Source organism: Saccopteryx bilineata, chromosome 2 (assembly GCF_036850765.1).
Source record: "Saccopteryx bilineata isolate mSacBil1 chromosome 2, mSacBil1_pri_phased_curated, whole genome shotgun sequence".
Lineage (NCBI taxonomy): Eukaryota > Metazoa > Chordata > Mammalia > Chiroptera > Emballonuridae > Saccopteryx > Saccopteryx bilineata.
In genome coordinates, this window is record NC_089491.1 from 371,199,037 (window position 1) to 371,216,936 (window position 17,900).

At 52.5% G+C, this 17,900-nt stretch overlaps 2 protein-coding genes across 14 annotated transcripts; one reads left to right on the forward strand and one right to left on the reverse strand.

Moving 5' to 3' along the window:
• Nucleotides 1–4,370: 4,370 nt before the first annotated feature.
• On the forward strand, nt 4,371–12,243 carry ATXN7L3 (ataxin 7 like 3). 6 transcript variants are annotated; one of them, XM_066263475.1, is made up of 13 exons: nt 4,371–4,960; nt 6,285–6,395; nt 6,696–6,828; nt 7,030–7,201; nt 7,383–7,480; nt 7,665–7,687; nt 7,952–8,018; nt 8,169–8,254; nt 8,558–8,626; nt 8,899–8,942; nt 9,206–9,277; nt 9,371–9,528; nt 9,624–12,243. In XM_066263475.1, the coding sequence occupies exons 2-13, from the start codon at nt 6,345–6,347 to the stop codon at nt 9,770–9,772; spliced, it is 1,122 nt and encodes a 373-aa protein (XP_066119572.1). In that variant the 5' UTR covers nt 4,371–4,960; nt 6,285–6,344; the 3' UTR covers nt 9,773–12,243. The 6 variants fall into 6 exon arrangements, with proteins under 6 accessions (XP_066119572.1, XP_066119575.1, XP_066119577.1 ...); XM_066263478.1 differs by having other exon boundaries at nt 4,372–4,960; nt 7,973–8,018; XM_066263480.1 differs by having other exon boundaries at nt 4,375–4,960; nt 8,226–8,254.
• An 82-nt stretch (nt 12,244–12,325) lies between these two features.
• Nucleotides 12,326–16,410, reverse strand: TMUB2 (transmembrane and ubiquitin like domain containing 2). 8 transcript variants are annotated; one of them, XM_066263483.1, is made up of 4 exons: nt 16,276–16,410; nt 15,654–15,733; nt 13,785–14,351; nt 12,326–13,540 (listed from the first exon to the last, which is right to left on the reverse strand). In XM_066263483.1, exons 2-4 carry the CDS (start codon nt 15,686–15,688, stop codon nt 13,174–13,176), a joined length of 969 nt encoding a protein of 322 aa, XP_066119580.1. In that variant the 5' UTR covers nt 15,689–15,733; nt 16,276–16,410; the 3' UTR covers nt 12,326–13,173. The 8 variants fall into 8 exon arrangements, with proteins under 8 accessions (XP_066119580.1, XP_066119581.1, XP_066119584.1 ...); XM_066263484.1 differs by having other exon boundaries at nt 16,329–16,395; XM_066263487.1 differs by lacking the exon at nt 16,276–16,410 and having other exon boundaries at nt 13,785–13,962; nt 14,041–14,351; nt 15,654–16,246.
• Between the last annotated feature and the right edge of the window lie 1,490 nt (nt 16,411–17,900).

Genomic DNA, 17,900 nt, shown 5'->3' on the forward strand with positions numbered 1-17,900 from the left:
TCTGGGATATCTTGCAGGCATCTCGCACCCCAAGATGCAAAATGATCACCAACCATCTAGTTATTCAATCTAGAAACCAGGGTTTCAGCCTTGACTCCTCTCTCCCTTTCACTTCCACATTTCTTCCTTTGCCTAAACCTTTGTCCATTCTACTTCCTATATCTCTCTGAAATCTGTCTACCCTACTCCACGATTGCCATCTCTCATATTCAAGGCCACAACATGGTTCAACTTCTGCCAAGATCTCCTAAAGCTGGTCTTCCTGCTTGTACCCTTGCCTCCTACAGTCTGTTCTGCACACAGCAACCCAAGATGTCTTAAAAACAAATCTGCCTGGCCCTGGCTGGATGGCTCAGTGGTAGAGCATCAGCCCAGCATGTGGATGTCCCGAGTTTGATTCCGGGCCAGGGCACACAGAAGAAGCAACCCTCTGCTTTTCCCCCCTACCCCCTCTTCCTCTCCTGCAGCTATGGCTTCATTGCTTCAAGCAAGTTGGCCCTAGGAACTGAGGATGGCTCCATCGCCTCCCCTCAGGCGCTAAAATAGCTCAGTTGCCAAGCAATAGAGCAAGGGCCCAAGATGGGCAGAGCACCCCCCAATAGGGGGCTTGCCAGGTGGATCCCAGGCAGCTGGGGCACATGCAGGAATCTGTCTCTCTGCCTCCCCACCATTCACTAAAAAAAAAAAAAAATCTGCCCGACTGGTGGTGGCACACACAGTGGATTTCAGTGCTGAATTCCCAGGTTGAAACCCTAAGATGGTCTGCTTGAGTGCATGCTCATCTGGCTGAGTGAGGGCTCACTAGTTTGAGCACAGGGTTACTGGCTTGAGCATGCGATCACTGACATGATCCCATGGTCGCTGGTTTGATCAAGGGTTCACTGGCTCAGCCTGAGCCCCCTGGTCAAGGCACATATGAGAAGCAATGAATGAATGACTAAAGTGATGCAACTACAAGTTGATGCTTCTCATCTCTCTACCTTCCTGTCTCTCTTGTTAAAAAAATTTTTTTAATCTGAGTATTTCTGTACTTAATAATTAATCGTGTCTTACTATTACTATGATCCTACGAGGTCTGGGTCTACTTTCCTTCTCTCGCCTTCTTTTACATTACTCTTCCTAATGACTTACAATTGTCCACTCAAGTGATCTCTTTTGTTCCTCAAACATGCCTACCATAGGGCCTTTGCACTTGTTCTCTCTGCCCAAAATGCTATGTCCCCAACTCTACCATAGATGGTTTTCTCATTTTTCAGGTCTCAGCTCAAATGTCACCTCCCAAACAGACCTTCCCTGACCAACCTCTCTAGAGAGGTTTCCTTCTACAGGTCCTTGTTTATATATTTGTTTACTTGTTTATTTTTTTTAATTAAAAAAATTTTATTTAATGATCTCAGAGAGGAAGACAGGAACATTGAGCTGTTCCTGTATGTGCTTTGACCAAGGATTGAACCGGCAATCTTTATGCTTTGGGGCAATGCTCTAACCAACCAAGCTATCTAGCCAGGGCTACTCTTTTATTCTCTATCTCCCCAAGTGGAAGATACCTTATCTATATCTACTTATTCATTATAATCCCAGTAAAACTGCCTGGCATACATTTGACACTCAAGAAACATTTTTTTTTTTTTTATTCATTGGGGGAGGGGGCAGAGCAGGAAGCATCAACTTGTAGTTACTTCCCTTATGTGCCTAGACAGGGCAAGCCCAGAGTTTTGAACTGGAGACTTCAGCATTCCAGGTCGATGCTTTATCTACTGCGTCACCACAGGTCAGGCAAGAAACATTTGTTGAATAAGTGACTATGGCTAACAAGGCAAGGCCCTAAGGGGAATATGTTGCCCCTGCTGGCTTCTCTGTCTCAAATCCATCCATACCAGCCACCCAGGTCTCAAACATACCACACTCTCTTCCCTGACCTGTACACACTCTACCTATATACACCATAGGTCCCCTGCCTAGAATGTTCTTCTTCATCTCTCCACCTAGGTTAATTCAGGTCTCCATTTTAAAGGATCACTTACTTCAGGGAAGTCTCCCCTAATCCCCTGTCCAAAAAATCTCTATGCCACTGTTCCTTCAGCAACTTGGATGCCATCACACTCAATTTTACTTCTTCCATATCAGGCTTTTGCTAGGCTGTAAATTTCACTAGGACAAGTATGTCTCTCTGTAACCCCAGGGCCTTACTCAGAGCCTAAATCAGTGCAGTCCTTAGTGTTTATTGACTGAGCAGCCCAGGCCAAGTGCTGAATGAAGAGTATATTCCTGTTGTAAAGGACTTCTGTCTGAGGGTGGCCACAGGTGGGTAAGTGAAGAAGGAAGGATTTAGGCAAAGAGGGAGGGGACAGGAAGGCTTCCTGGGTATGTGTAAATTCCTTAGGGCGGGATATACTGGGCACATTTAGAGATAGATCAGCTTCATTGGAGTGGAGAATTCCTAATTCATACTGTAGAGGTACATGAAGGCCTGGCCTCACTCTTTTCCTCTGGACCCAAGTTCAACCATCTCTGAGTTTCCTTCAACTGATCCCATAGTAATTCCAGCATATCCCATATGAACTTTGTCATTCTCCTGTATCCTCACATCCCCTCAAAATTCCTCATCTAGGTTAAAGGTGTTTTCAGGGTGTCTTTTTCTTTTAACCTAAACACCTCAATAATAAAAATCTACTGCTTCTAAGTTTATAGACAGACTCCACATACCTAAGTGATATACAAGTCTGTTCAAATGATTCCCTGAGGATCCTCATGGCCTATAGGTTTAAAGCCCACAAGTTCCTCAACACACCCTTAGTCCTGTGTGGTCTGACCTACTCACCTCCTGCTGCTTCCCCATTCATTCTTGTTCCAGCCAGTCCCGAGACTGAGCCATACTTCTGAAGCTTGTTGTTTGGGATGTCTAGTGCCTTCTTGGCTTACCTTTACTTGGTTCATCTCCCACTGATCAACTCTCTTACATAATTTGATCCCTCATCCTGGCCACCGGTTTCCTGTACAGATCTCTCTTGTTTTCATCACATTGTTTGGCAATTATTTTCCTATGGGTCTCTCTATGCCACAAATTGTGGTCTTGGGGAAGTACAATTATTCTATTTCATATTTGCATCTCAGCAAGGATAAAAATTCTTACAAATCTCCTTAAGAATAAAAGCTAAGATTTACCAGGCACATTGAGAAGGGTTTCACATGTACACTGTACTGACTTGTGGATCCTAAAGAGATAGGTACTATCATTACACCCAGTAACAATAAAGGAAACCGAGGCAACAGAGCCTATTTGTCAAGTCCACAGATTTAAATTGATCTATTCCTGGTCTTAACCACTTGTACTATCTACTCTATAAAAGTTTGCTAAAGATTAAGTAGCCAATGATGGTTCCAAGGTATACGATTTAAGTCGTTTAAACCTATCTTCTGAGGGAGAAGGTTGTCATACCATTTCCAGGACTCCAGACACAGACTGACCAAGATGGAAACGCTAGTCTAGGCATCTACTGCGGCTAGAAGGCTGGAAGGTAAAGGACGACTATGAGAGTGGGCAGATATGGGCACACTCAGGAGAGCAGCACTGGGTCCGGGCGGAGAGAGGGAGACGGGGATGGGGGCGGGGGAAGGGTCTGGCCGGTGCCAGGCAGTCTGTATAAGAGATGTGTGTGTGGTGCTGGTGATGGTGGAGGTGGTGGGGGGTGTCCAGCGTGGGTCCCGGAAGCAGGAAAGGCGAGCAGGTGTGGATCTAAATTAGGATGAAGGCGGGGATGACGCTCTGCTCAGAAGGGCACAGCTTCCTGAGGGCGGAGGACCCTCATCTCGGGCGTCTGTTGGTTCGCAGGCCTGGAGTGGGCTGAGACCTGTCCAGAAACAGGGGGAACGGGGATTTAGATGAGCTACTTCAGCTCCATGCATTCTTTTGCTTGAGGTGTTAAATGAGCCCGACTTTAACTCTGGCCTCTTCACAGAAGTGGCTTCACGCTTCAGGGGTGGGGAGTTGAGGGGGGGAAAGAGCCGGGAGCCCCGAGGGAAGGGCGGGGGAGCCTGGGCCGGAAGGCGTCCCCGGCTCGGCTGGGAGCCGGCGCTCTCTTTAGACGCCACCCGCTGCCCCCGCCCCGGAGCCGGCCGGGACGGCACAACGTCTCCGCCCCCAGCGCACCGCGCACCTCACCTTGAACGCCGCCCCACCCACCGCCATCCTATTGGGCTGACCCGGCAGAGGAGAGAGAACGATTGGTCGAGGAGTCTCCTGAAGGCCCCGCCCATATCCCCGCCCCCGTTCCCGTCCGCCGGTACTTTGGACGGCGGCGTGGCGCCCCTCCTCCCCGCTCGGTCCCCGCCCCCTGGAGCAAATGCTGCCGAGCTGCGGCCGCGGGGCAGATGCACGCGCTCAGGCCCTTCTAGCAGGCGCGAGGCGTCGCTGGGCGCGCGAAAGCGAAAGAAGGAAGAGGAAGGGAGGGCGGGGGCGGAGTATTGAGGAGGGGCTGGAGGAGGAAGAGGAGGAGGTTGGAGCGCGCTCGCGCTTGGCCTCGGGCCCGCGCGGAGGGAGGGGGAGAGGGGCGCGCGCGCGCACGCTCGCGCTCTCGCTCGCTCCATCCATCCATCCTCCGGTCGCGGCACGCGCGCGCGCTCCGGGCTCGCGCCGCACCCCCCACCCGGGAGAGGCGGGCTGGAGTGGGGGGCGGGGGGAGGGGCGCGCGGACGGCGCGCGGACTGCGCGCGGGCGGGGTGAGGTGAGGAGGAGGAGGAGGCGGCGACGGGACGAGAAGGGAGGGGAAGGGGCCATGGCCGCCCGGTGAGGCGGCGAGGCGGGGGGGCGGCCCGACCCCCCGGCCCCGGGCCCTGGGCCCCGGGGAAAGGCGAGGACGGACCGACGGACATGGGGCTCCGGAGCAGCCGCCGCCGCCGCCGCCGCCGGAGGACGCGGCCCTGAGAGGCCGCCGGGCCCCGGCGCGGCCCCCCGGGCGGGGTGAGTACGGGACGGAGACGGGCGGGGGAGGGGCCTGCGGGGGGCGGGGCCCGAGGCGGGGCTTGGGCCCCCTCCCCCCAGGTCTGGGTCAGCGCCCCTTCCCCTCCCCCCGGGCCGACACGGAAACGCCCGGCTTCCCCCGGCTTCCCGGCCCGGCCGGGGGCCCCTACTCTCCCCCTGTCTGGGTCCCCCCGGGGCGGGGCAGGGCCGGCCGGGGAGGGGGCGCGGGGCCTTTGTTAGGGAGCCAGGCCCCAGCCCCCGGGACAATAGAGACACCCTCCCGTACTCCGCTCCCCGGCCGGCCGGGGCTGTCGGCGGGTGGGGAAGGAGAGGGGCCGGGACGCGTCCCACTCTGCCCACTCTCTAAGGGTCGGTCTGTCCCGGACCGGCGCCGGCCTCCGGCGGCTCGGCTCTCCTCCCCCCAGTCGGTATGATGCAGCAGCAGTGCCGCAGGGACGGGGGAAGAGCCGAGGCCGGGCCTCCTACCCTTCCCAGTGCCCCTGGCTCATTTGTCAGTCCCCACCCCACTCTAGGCCGGCTGCTCCTTAAACTCGTACCCACCGTTCAGAGGGGCCTTGGACTATGGGCGCTGTTTCTGAATCCTTTAGTGGGGGTTCCTGGACTTTGGGGCTCTTGGAGAGACTTCCGGGCAGGTCCTGAGGGAGGGAGGGTGGCTATCTAAAAGAAGAACAGGTAAGGGGAGTGCTCACTCCTGGCTTGCCATCCCACCGAGCTCTACCCTTCCTCTTGCTCATGGTGACTAGAAACGTCCCCTTAGCTCTAGGTTTCTGTGGGCTCTGCTCCCCTCCTGTAGTGGCAGACTTATTTCAAAGGAAGACAGAAGGGTGAAGGTTGTAGGGTACTAGGGCCATTCTTACTTCTGGTAGCAGTACCCCCCCAAGTGGACATCCTGGCTGAAAGCAGAGGTGACTCTGAGGAGAGTCGGGAAAGGGGGGGCTGTATTTAGGAGTCTGTGCAGTTTTTTTGCCACACCCTGTGGGGCCTTAGAGTTCCTTCTCCTCCCCCTGCTGCATTGCACCATGGGAATTAAAGAGGGGTTTGAGTTTTGGGGACCTGGGATGAGCTGTAGACCCAGACTCTGATTGGCAGTAGAGTCCAGGGCCTGAGTTAAGGTCTGGGAAGAACTAGGCCAGTCTTTAGGTTTTAGGCCCTGAGGACCATCCAGACTTAGTGAGCCTAGGCCTTAGGGAGGGGTATATACTGATGCCAGGATTAAGCTCTGGGCAGCGAGGTACAGAGGGGAGGTGGCAATGTTCAGAGGTACCTTGGACTTACACCAACACCCCCACCCCCATGTGTGCAGCCGTGTTGCCGCCCGCTGTGCTATGAGCAGTCAGAGCGCCGTCTCCACAAGAGTTTACAAATGAAAATGGAGGAAATGTCTTTGTCTGGCCTGGATAACAGCAAACTAGAGGTGAGGGCTCCCCCACGTGTGCCTCTAGTTCTTTCTCTTGATGTCTCTACGTCGCTATATCTGGCATCCACACCAAGGAGGAATTTGGGTAGTCAGCCTTGTTCTTTAAAGGGAATAGGGCCAGCTGAAAAGGCCCAAGGATTCAGAAGAAGAAAGAAGGCAAAGTCAAGATGGGGAAAATGGCAAAGAAAGCATTATTTTTAGCCAGGGCCAATTGGCAGGAGATTTGGTTGGTGAAACTTGCTTTCAGTCCATGGGGCTGTGACTCGCATGACCCTGGCTGTTCTCCCCTGCCCCCAGGCCATCGCTCAGGAGATATACGCTGACCTGGTCGAGGATTCTTGTTTGGGATTCTGCTTTGAGGTACACCGGGCTGTCAAGTGTGGCTATTTCTTCCTGGACGACACGGATCCTGATAGCATGAAGGATTTTGGTGAGCTTCAGGGTTGAAGGAGAGCAGTCTAGCCCTGTCCTGGTAGTGCTTATAGGTTCTTCCTCTGGAAACTGCATCAGATGTAGAGCCTGGGGCTCCTGTGAGCTTAGCCAGGGAGTTGGAAGAGGCCATGGGGCCATGGGTGGGAATGAGGTGAGGGGCCCCTGCCTGCCCTGATCGCCACGCCTCTCCTGTCCCCAGAGATCGTGGACCAGCCGGGGTTGGACATCTTTGGACAGGTTTTCAACCAGTGGAAGAGCAAGGAGTGTGTTTGCCCCAATTGCAGCCGCAGCATCGCCGCTTCCCGCTTTGCTCCTCATCTGGAGAAGTGCCTAGGAATGGGTCGGAACAGCAGCCGTATCGCCAACCGCCGGTGAGGGCGTCTCCCCCTGCTAGAACCAGAGCTGCTGGTCTTTTGCAGCTTATGGTGTAGTCCCCTGGGGGTATTTGTAGGACATAGAGGGTGGGTCATGCTTGGCCCCAGATGTTCCAGTATATGGGGGCAAGAGAGAGGTGTGGCAGCCTTGGTCCTTTCTCTTTCCTACCTTTGTCAGGATTGCCAATAGCAACAGTATGAACAAGTCTGAAAGTGACCAAGAGGATAATGACGACATCAATGACAACGACTGGTCCTATGGCTCAGAGAAGAAAGGTGTTTGGGGATCTAGGGAAACCTGGGAGTATTGGGGTGAGGTGGGCCAGTAAGAATTGGGTATGTAACAATCAAAAGTTATATCTTGAATGAGGGGGGAGACTGTAGCTTTGTACTTTTCTTTCGGTGCCCTTAGATGGGGAACTTAAAGTGACCCTGCTCTTTATCCTTTTGTCCTACACAGCCAAGAAGAGAAAATCAGACAAGGTGAGAGCTGGGGCAAGCATGGGGGAAATTTGGGCATAGGACAAATACCCTCCCCTTTGGGCAGGGAGTCCTTGGGTATCTTGACTCAAGTCTGAGGTCATTGGGTACCTCTGGGTTCTGGGATGAGGGTGTTGTGGTGGGCAGAGGCTTTGGGGGATGGGGAAGATATGGGTAGAAAGTAGGAATTTGAGGATGTTTCTTTGTCAAATCTTTTTTCCTTCCCTGGGTTCTCGGCTCCCCCTTATCGTTACCCTTTCCCCAAAGCTATGGTATCTCCCATTCCAGAACCCCAATTCCCCTCGAAGATCCAAGTCTTTAAAACACAAAAATGGTAAGTGGGGCTGGAATAACGTTAGTGATTCTAGCTGTGTTTTCTGGGACTCGTTGCTGGGGGGTGGAGGTGGGAACTTGGGGGACAGTGGTATTGAGGGAGGGCCTGTGATCCTTCTGTCACCCCCACTTCCTTTCTGGTTATTTTCAGGGTTCTCTGTCTGTACCTCTGCATCAAACACCCTTCCCCTTCTTTTTTCTTCTTCAGGGGAACTTAGCAATTCGGATCCTTTTAAGGTGAGTGAGTAGGGGCTGCCTTTCTTAGGTTCTCTCTCATTTTCCTTATAAGTTGGTTGGGATTTAGACAAGTGGGATCAGAATGCTGAAAGCCAGAAGCACTGGATAGGGGTATTTAGGTCTTGCATATTCATTTTCTTTTTGGGCCCCAGCCCCTCACCCATGTGTTATGTGGGGTGGAAACTGCTGGGAAGTCTTAAGGCCTCCTCACTTAGAAAGAGTTGAGAGGGGCTGGTTCTCCACCCTATCCCCGTCCTACTTTGGCTGCTGCTTCGCTAACCTGTACCTCTGGCTCTCCCCTAGTATAACAACTCAACTGGGATCAGCTATGAGACCCTGGGACCTGAGGAGCTGCGTAGTCTGCTCACCACGGTGAGGGACCAGGGAAGGGGAGGCCATTGGGAGTGGGCTGGAGCCACAGGCAGTGGTCAAGACCCTGGAAGAGGCTGGTGACATAGCAATCAGGGTCATATAGTTCTCTCTCTGAAATTAGGTTTCCTGCCAGTGGTGGTCTGGAACCATCTGCTCTGAACACCTTGGGGCCATCTCTACTTGTGCAATCTAGTATTTATATAGAAGAAAATATCTAGTGTGTAGAGTAGGTTCCCCTCCATCCCTCCTTTCAGCTTATATTCCTCTTCCAGCAATGTGGGGTGATTTCTGAACACACCAAGAAGATGTGTACAAGGTGAGCTCAGACCTAGAAAGGGGGCCAGAGGGGCCTCTTACTCACTCTGGGCATGGGTCAGGAGTACCCCTGGACTTGAGCAATGGGACTCCCACCTTTTCCCTCCCCTCTAATGGTCAAGCCTTAGGCCACAATCTGGGGGCTCTTCCTTCATTCCTTCCCTATTATCCATTCTTCCCACCTCTGCTGAGGGTAGGGGCTTCACCTGAGTTCCTCAGACCCTTCCTGCCTTGTCAGGGTCTGATCACCCTACTTCTCACCAGGTCCCTGCGCTGCCCCCAGCACACAGATGAGCAGCGGCGAGCCGTGCGGATTTATTTCCTTGGACCCTCAGCGTAAGTGACCCTCCAAGAAGGGTGGTGGGTTATGGAAGGTTAGGCTGGTGATCGGTATCTGTAAAGTTCTTCTCTGGTCCATCGCCTTTCCAGCGTCCTTCCAGAGGTCGAGAGTTCCCTGGATAATGACAGCTTTGACATGGCTGATAGCCAGGCCCTGATCAGTCGGCTTCAGTGGGATGGCTCCTCTGATCTCTCACCCTCTGATTCAGGCTCCTCCAAGACGAGTGAGAATCAGGGATGGGGTCTAGGTAGGTGATCCAACTGGGCCCGAAGCAAAAGAATGGGGACACCTTGTGTTTTCTTGCCACAACCCTGGCCTCATCCTTTGTGTCTTTCTCTTCAGGTACCAACAGCTCTGAGTCACGGAAAACCAAGAAAAAGAAATCCCATCTGAGCCTGGTAGGGACTACCTCCGGCCTGGGCTCCAACAAGAAGAAAAAGCCAAAGCCGCCGGCACCCCCGACGCCCAGCATCTATGACGACATCAACTGACTTGGGTGCAAGGGATAGCCTTTGGCTAAGCAGAGCCCTCTCTCCCGACCCCCACCCAGGTGGCATAGCCTGGCAAATGGACGGCTGCTGGGGGTCTGGGCTTGGGAAGCTTGGTGGGCCAGGCAGGCAGAGGATCAAATTATGCGCCCCTGGGGGGTGTCAGGGTCCTCTGTGATGGAGTACGGACCCCTCGGCATGCAGGACTCAGACCTGGACATATTATGCTTTGGACATAAGTTTGGTGGGGAGGCGGTTTTCATATTTATTCTGTGAGTTACTGGATGTCCAGCTAGGCCAGGGGCCTGACCTGGACAGTCTGCCAGGGCACTGCCTGCCCCCCACCCCAGGAACTGGACTAAGCCCTGCCGAGGAGCATTGTGGCTACCGGGAGGCTGTGGGTTAGAAGCTGAGCCTGGAGGGTACTCCCCCAGCTGCCCTCAGCAATGTGAATGGGTCCGGTGCTTGGAGCTGAGGGGCAGGGCTGGGTCAGTCCTGTCGATGTGCAGAATCCTATCAAATGCCCCAGATCCCAGGGGTAGGCAGGCACAGCGAGCTGTCTGCTGAGGTAGGCATCCAGAACTGCCACCGCCTTTCCTGCCCCTCACAGGGGCAGCCCTTTCCCCTCAGTCCCAATGGGCCTCCTCGGCAGCAGGAGCTGTCCTTTTGTTGTTGGGTGCCAGGAAAGGGCCTCCAGCCTCTACAGCTTCAAAGAATGGGTAAGAGGAGGGTAGGAAGAGGGAGCTATGTATCAAAATGACTCCCCCTGTCTTCTCTCCCTGACCCAGGGCTGGTGAGGAGTGGGGCCCCAAGGTGAGAGGGAACGGTGCTGCTTTATTTGAAATGTTTTCTTACCTCATTCCCTGCCCCAGGAAGGGGCTCAGCCTCACCCTCCTGGGGTGGCCCCATGTTCCTCCTGCCTACCCTGCCCCACTGCCCCTTCCAGGGCAGCCCATGTTCCCAATTGCTGCTTGCCACCCCCCTTTCACTTTGACCAGCTTCAGTTCCTCTCTTGATGCTCCTGCCTCCGAAGCCTGCCCTGTTTCCCCTTCCTTAACTGCTTTTAAGTTATTTATTCTGTACTTGTGGTTCGGGGCTCTGAGGAAAATCCTGATCTTTTACCTCTTCCCCTTTGCTAGGAGTGGGGTGGGAAGAGAGGGTAGTCTCTGCTCTGTCCATCCATGGAAGGGGAGGGGTATGATGTCTAGGCATTGCCCCTCTGTGGACTGTCATGCCAGTGTGCCCACCTGCCTGGTCTACATCCTGAAGAGATGTACCATTCCGCCTCCATGTGGGCACCATCACTCCCAGGAGCTGAGCTGGAGGAATGCAGTCTGGGCTGGGAACAGAGCTGACTGACACAGGTGGAGTTGACCCTAAGCCAAGTTCTCTGGCGTTTGCTGGATGTGTCCCCTGCCCTCCTCCCAGGAGGAGTTATCCCACATTGGGTAGCTAGTACCCAGGACTGGTTGGACTGATTCAGGTTAGGGATCCTAGAAGATTAAGGGAGCAGCAGAGATGGGGTTGTATCCTGTCTGGAACCCCAACCTCCCCTTGGGATGGTTCTCCTAATGGCCGACGCCTGGTTACAAATTGGTTTTTAACCCAAGAATTGTGATTATTTTTTAAAAAGCCAAATTTTGGCAGGAGTTAGAATAAATCCTGGGGCCTGGGCTCCTCTGTTCTTGACCCTCCAGTCTTCTCCCTCTAAGGGGAAGCCAAGAGGGAAAGGAGGATCTCAGCCAGCCTCCAGCCTGCTTCCAAATTATGTCTTGGAAGTAGGTTGAAGGTGAAGGGAGGAAGGCCAGTGGCCATTCTCCCTTCTGAGGCAGCTGCAGTTCAGGCCCTAATATACCCTTTCCCCCCTGGCCGCTCCCTTCCCCCCTTCTGGTGGAGGAGGGAGAAGTGGGAAGTAGTTTGGGAACTGGTTTGTCCACATCCACTTCCCCATTGTTCCTTGGCCCACCCTCAGGGCAGAGCCCCCTGCCCAGGCTGGGTAAGAGGTGGGCTTGGTCCAGCAGGGACCCTGAGGGAACAAATCCCTTTCCTTCCCTGGAGAGTATGCCCCCCTACCATGTAGCTGAAAAGGGGCTAGGAGCTCCCCACTACCCTCCCTCTAACAGCAGGCTGTGTGGGTTTCAATCCCATCCTTCCCACCCTGGCTAGGTGTCGTCCACCCTGTATCCTATCATGTGTCTGAGTGTGTGTGTGGGGGGTTCTGTACTAATTTCCATGGCCGGTGGCTTTTCCTTCCATGCATCACTCCCCCCCGCATGCCCAGGGGCCACCCGCCTGGCATTACCGCATGCTGGGGTCATTGGGGGAGGGGGGTGGGGCTCACGCTGTCCTGTGGTCTTGAGATTTTTATTTTTGCATATGTAATCCATCCTGTACAGGTAGCTAACTTTGTAAACGCTGTGTATTTCCCTACCCCCATGGCTGCTGGTGTAAATAAATTGCATCTCCCATTGGTAGCCTGGCCTACCCACCCTCATTACCATGTTGCTGGGGGCAGAGCAAAGCCATTCTCTCAATGTCACAGAAGGAGGCTCCACAGCCACAAAATGGAACTTTATTCAGTCAGACACTGACCCTCCATCCAAAAGCCCAAGGCAAGGGCCTGGGGCACAGTGTCCATACCCAAAGCTCCTTGGAGTTGGGCAGGGTGGGTCATTGGCTGAGGGTCAGAGCTGTTTCTTGCTTACAGCCTTAGGCCTAGGGTAGCAGCAGCTGTGGACTGGCTTCTCCCAGTGCTGGAGGCTCTGCTTTGTGCCCATGCCTTTCCTGACAGAGCTCTATAAAGTATTGTTTTTAAAAAAATATAAGCAAAGTGCTTTGAAAAAAGGGAGAACACCCTATTCCTGCTACAGAGGTAGAGGAATAAGGGAAGGAACTAGGTGCCTACAGGGCAAACTGACAGTCTTCACTCCTGCCTGTGTGCTTCGAGTCTCAAGATGGACATTCCACTAGGAACTGAAAGATATTCCAGGTTCCCTACAGAAGTATGTTGGGAACCATGCTGAGCTGCCCTGGCAGACGGCCCTGGGTGCTGAGGACAAGCATGCAGGACAATGGAAAGAGTTAGGGTCACAGCTAGAAGGGAATCCTCAGAGCCCAGACTCCCCACTGAGCTGGGCCACCAGCATGTCTCTGAACTGCAGGGTTCTAAAATAGTGAAGGAAGATGACATCCTCATTTCCACCTGAGTTGTGCTTGCACAGAGGGGACGTCTGTACCCTCATGGATGTGAAGGGGAGGCCCCATACCTGCTTTCTATGTCCTATGGAAGAGGACCCACCATATCCTTTCCAACCCTCCCTCCTGGGCCCTTAGGCCCAGCTCTGGCCAGGAAAGGGAAGGCCATAAATGAGGAAGACCATGCTTTTCATTTTCTTCCTATGTCCTTATCGTCCATACATGCCAAATACTAGGAAGCTGAAGAAGACGGTGACTCCCACCAAGGAGACAGTGGCAGGTGCTGTGAAGAACTGACGGTAATTGATACGGAAGTACCATACCACACCCAACAGCACCACAAACACAGGCACCATGAGGCTGCCCACACTGACACCCAGGCTAGGGGGCTCAGTGGCTGAGGAAGGGGTCAGGGAGGCTGAGGGGCCTGGAACAGCTGACCCTGGGGGTGAGCGGTGGCAGTGAATCACACAGTTGTTGGTAATGTTCAGGGAACGCAGTGTGCGGGCTGGGTCCTGCAGCAGGCGACCCTGGTAGATCAGTTTCATCTGGTTCTCTTGTCCAGGGAAGTATTTACTGTAAGGATGCAAGAGAAGGAAAGACTGGGCAAGGAATTTAGATAAATAGGCCTGAACCAACAAAGTAGGGCAATGGGGGAAAAAAACTGAAGCATGAGTTTCAAAGAAATCTCACCCATTACTAATAGGGGTTGGACCTGACACTTCTCTGTTGTTCCCATGTCGATACCAGCCTCCTCTGAGGCAACCAAAAGGCTAGGGACATAGGGTATGAACAGCCTCCCACTTTCCAGCTCACTCACCTTTTTAGGGTACCCACAGTATCTTCTGGTCTGGCCACAGCCAACTCCTCGGTGTCATTGAGGAATTTGAGCCGAACATTGATGAAACTGGGGCTGGGAGGCAGGCAGGTGCTATCCTCAGATCTCAGAGGGGCTTCTGGACTGATGCTCTCTGGGCCCATTTGTCTTTTGGGCAGGCCTTGGATGTCAAGCAGATGCTCAAGGCTAGGCTCAACATCACCCCCAGCTCCAGGCTCCCCCGAGGATTCTCCCCCACCTTCTCCAGCCTCTTCAGCCTTCTCATCATTACCCTCTGATGGAAGCGGGAGTTCAGTTGGCTCTGGGGTGCCTTGGCCCGTCACCAGATGGTCCACATGCCCCACATGGAGGATGGATGTGTCGCCAGCTGGCACAATAGTGCCCAAGAGCTGGTTGCTACTGTTGTCTGCTACGTAGGTAGAGAGCCAAGCTAGGACCAAGGCTAGAATCAGCACCACCACACCTGCTACCACAGTCACCTCATTACCCACACCCTCAATAAGGGTGACATCAGAGAGTTCCATGGCCTGGCTGCTGACCGCGTCCACACTGCAGGAACAAAGGGGGATAACATCAGCAGGGCCTGTGGGTTGCAACCAGTTTCTAGTTTGTTTAGGTTCTGACCCAGCTCTGAAAGAAAAACAGAGTTCACTATCCCGTAGAAGGGGAAACAAACCTTCCTGAACCCCCAACCTAAAGCTAAGGACTTACCCTTGATCTCTATTGTGGAACTATTTCAGGTTCTACACCCTTTCTCTCTCACATTCCAACTCCCCTCAGTGAGCATGGATCATTAGAAAAACCTTACAGCTTTGTTGCTGTTGCAACTGCTTGTTGCTTTTTTGTTAGGTGAGGGAAAACATTTGCTTCTTTGAGCCCTGAGTTTCTCTAATACTTCTATCACGTGGTCAAGCAACTATGCCTCTTTGAGGAGCCTCCAGGTGGCCTCAAAGAGACCAAAAAGCCTCTAATATTTTATTTTAGAACCCCTTTGGAGGCTAAGTGTAACCACTCTTGCCAGACCATCTAATTTAAAACCCTATCTCACTTACAGTCACATATCTGGGTCTAGATGTCAAAAGTCAAATAAAATTAATTACAAACAAATACAGAGTTAGATCCCCCCAAAGGGACAAAAGAGTCAGAAAACCCCAAAGGCCCTGTAGAGGTCATGAGCAGACACTGTGCTGCAGGCATAGTGTCTGCCTCCTCCAACTCTTCTGGCAAGCTCTGGGGAGCAAAGTGGGACAGACACCAGACACACACCTTCCTTGGTCACACTACAGGTTCACAACTAAAAAAACCACTACCTGAGTGGAACAGATTTGGAAATCTCCCCAAATAGCTGTCACAATCCATATCTCAATCTCTCCTTTTGTACTGTGTAGGATCTGTTGGCAGTTTTTTAGAAGGGCAAGGATCTCGGCCTGCTCCTTGCAGTACCTACTCCTACTCATTCCCTTGAAGGATCTGCTGCCTTCACCGCTGTCCCTGGGCAAATCCAGTCTAATGATTATCATCATTACCCGACTATTCTCACAGCAACCATAAAACTTCCTTATATTCATCTACCAGTCCATTTCTCTTTATGAGACTCCTGGAAGGCAGGGATCACATGTATTTTTCTATGTCTGTAGTGCCCAGCCATACAACATAGTAGTTACTCAAAAAATATTTGTGGAAAATATCAACATCCGACTAGTTTCCACATCCTTATTTAGTAAATGGACCCTGAGTCAGGAAAAAAAACCACACAACTAATTCATAATACTGGTCTTGGCTCTTACTGACTGGCTCTGTAACCTCGGACAACCTTTTCATCAGTAAAATGGGGTTAAAAATAGTACCTACCTCATAAGGTTGTTTTGAAGATGACGGGAAATCATCGAAGCAAAATACTTAGCAGAGTGCCTGGCACATTGCAATGTTCACTAAAAAAATGTTATCAATTATTGATCACACCCACAATTAACCCCTAATGGTAAGAAGGTTAACGTTATTAACCCCGATTTACAGAAAAGGAAACTGCGGCGAACAGAGACGAAAAAGACAGGCACAGACCCAGGGAACTTTCGTGGGGAAAGGGCCGGGCAGAACCCCAGGTCTCCCGCCTCGAAGGCCTTTGCTCCCTCCTCAGCCAGTGAGCGACCCTGACCGCGCGGTGAGGGGGCGTCCCCTGCCTTCTCTGGGACGAAGACTCCGCGTCTGGGCGGTCCTATTCTCGCGGCACTGGAGAGGGTGCCGTTGGCCCACACGAGCGGAAAGGTTGCCTGGTCCCAGCCGCCATACCCAAGCCCACTTCTCCCAGCCAGTGAGGGGTAGAATCCCGTGAGGGGATCACAAACCATCCACACCCCTCAAACTTTGGGGCGGGGCTGGGGGCTGAGGGCGGAGCTTGAGGACGCAGGGAGTCATGGGAAATTAACTGGGGATTGGACCGGTACTATGCTTGGATAGGGAAAAAGGTCCTCACCTGAAACGCCAGACCAAGTGTTTTGACTTCGCCAGGATGGCCCATGGACTCACCTTTCCATAGGGGCCACGGAAGGGGCTGGCTACCCCCGATTCTGTCCAGGGTCCAGTCTCTTCCGGCTTTCCCCGGAAGCTGTTAGAACCAGAGACAGGAAGTCCCTCCTCCGCGCCTTGCACTGATGACGCAAACTCTACGTAAGACGGGATGACGTAAACGCATTCTTTAAAAGGGACAGGTTTCTCAGCGGAAGAAGGGGCGGAGTTATTGTTGGCGGGCTCTTAGCCCTCCCGGGACAAGGCCACGCCTAGTGGGCGGGGTCCGAGGAGCTCTGGGTTGCGGGGCGGAGCCAGGAAGGAGTTAGAGGTGGTGCTTGAAGCGGGGCGTGGTTTCGAGTCTGGAAGATTGAGCGGGCTGGCATCACTGGACAGAACCCGAGTAGCACTTCCCTGTTTCCAGCCTAGTTCTTCCCGCCTCGCTCCCAGCCTTCCGGTCTGATGTGATTTACTACTGCTCCGGGTTAGTGGAATCAGTAAAGAGTGGTCTTTCTGACCTCCAAGAATTCAGGGCTTGTCGGGAGACAGACAAGGAGACAATTCAATCACCATCCGGTGTTCCGAGAATGCGGCCCCAAGGTAGCGTGGGACGTGGGTAAATTATGCAAGAAAGCATTTCAATGAAGGCACAGATTCAGCGCAGGTTTAGAGCACAAGAAAAGCAGGAGTCCAAATAGAGGTTCAGCTTCCAAGAACTTATCCAGATTTTTGCAATTACTTTTTATTTTCTTTTTAAGAAACATTTATTTTTAGATTTTATTTATTTGTTGGAGGGAGGGGAGAGAGAGAGGGAGATTGAGAAAGAGCGGGGAGAAGCAGGAAGCATCTACTGGTTGGTAGTAGAGTTGCTTCCTGTATGTACCTTAGATCAAGCCCAGGGATTCGAACTGGTGGCCTTTGCATTCAGGTCCATGCTTTATCCACTGCACCACCGCAGGTCAAGCTATACTGCTGTTTTAATTTGCACGTCCCCGATTGCTGGTGATGTTGAGTTATCGTTCATTTACTTGACAGATATTTGAGTGTCTGCTCTTTATTTGCTAGGCATTGTAGAGGCGCCAAGTCAGGAATGGTAATAAAACAGATGTTCTGGCTTTCACAGATCAAGGGAATAAAATCTTTTAGCTGCACTACATTCCCCAATATTTTGCCTTTTCCTTGTATTTATGATTTGGTGTTTCTATAAAACTTTTTCTGTATCCAGACCTATTCATCTTTTCTTTAATGCTTTTACCGTGGGAAATCTCCCAAATAATATACATAGCCACATATATCTTTTGTTTTCTTTAAGCAGATAACTTGTTGTAGTTGTAAATATAACCAAAAAAATGCTGAGTTTGGTGGGGGTCAGTCTGCTTTGAGGGGGTGGACAGCCCAGAATCCTCCCCTGAGACAGAGGCTTCCAGCTTGGGCCCAGGACTAGAGAAGATTTCTCTTCTCCAGCCTTTTAATTTTAGTGAAATTAAACTGAAAATGCCACCCAGAAAGGAGAGGTTGCTGCTCTGCATAAGGAGGTAAAAGCCTGTCTTTGTGTTGGTCAAAGGGCATCTCTGCAGATGTAACGCTACAAAG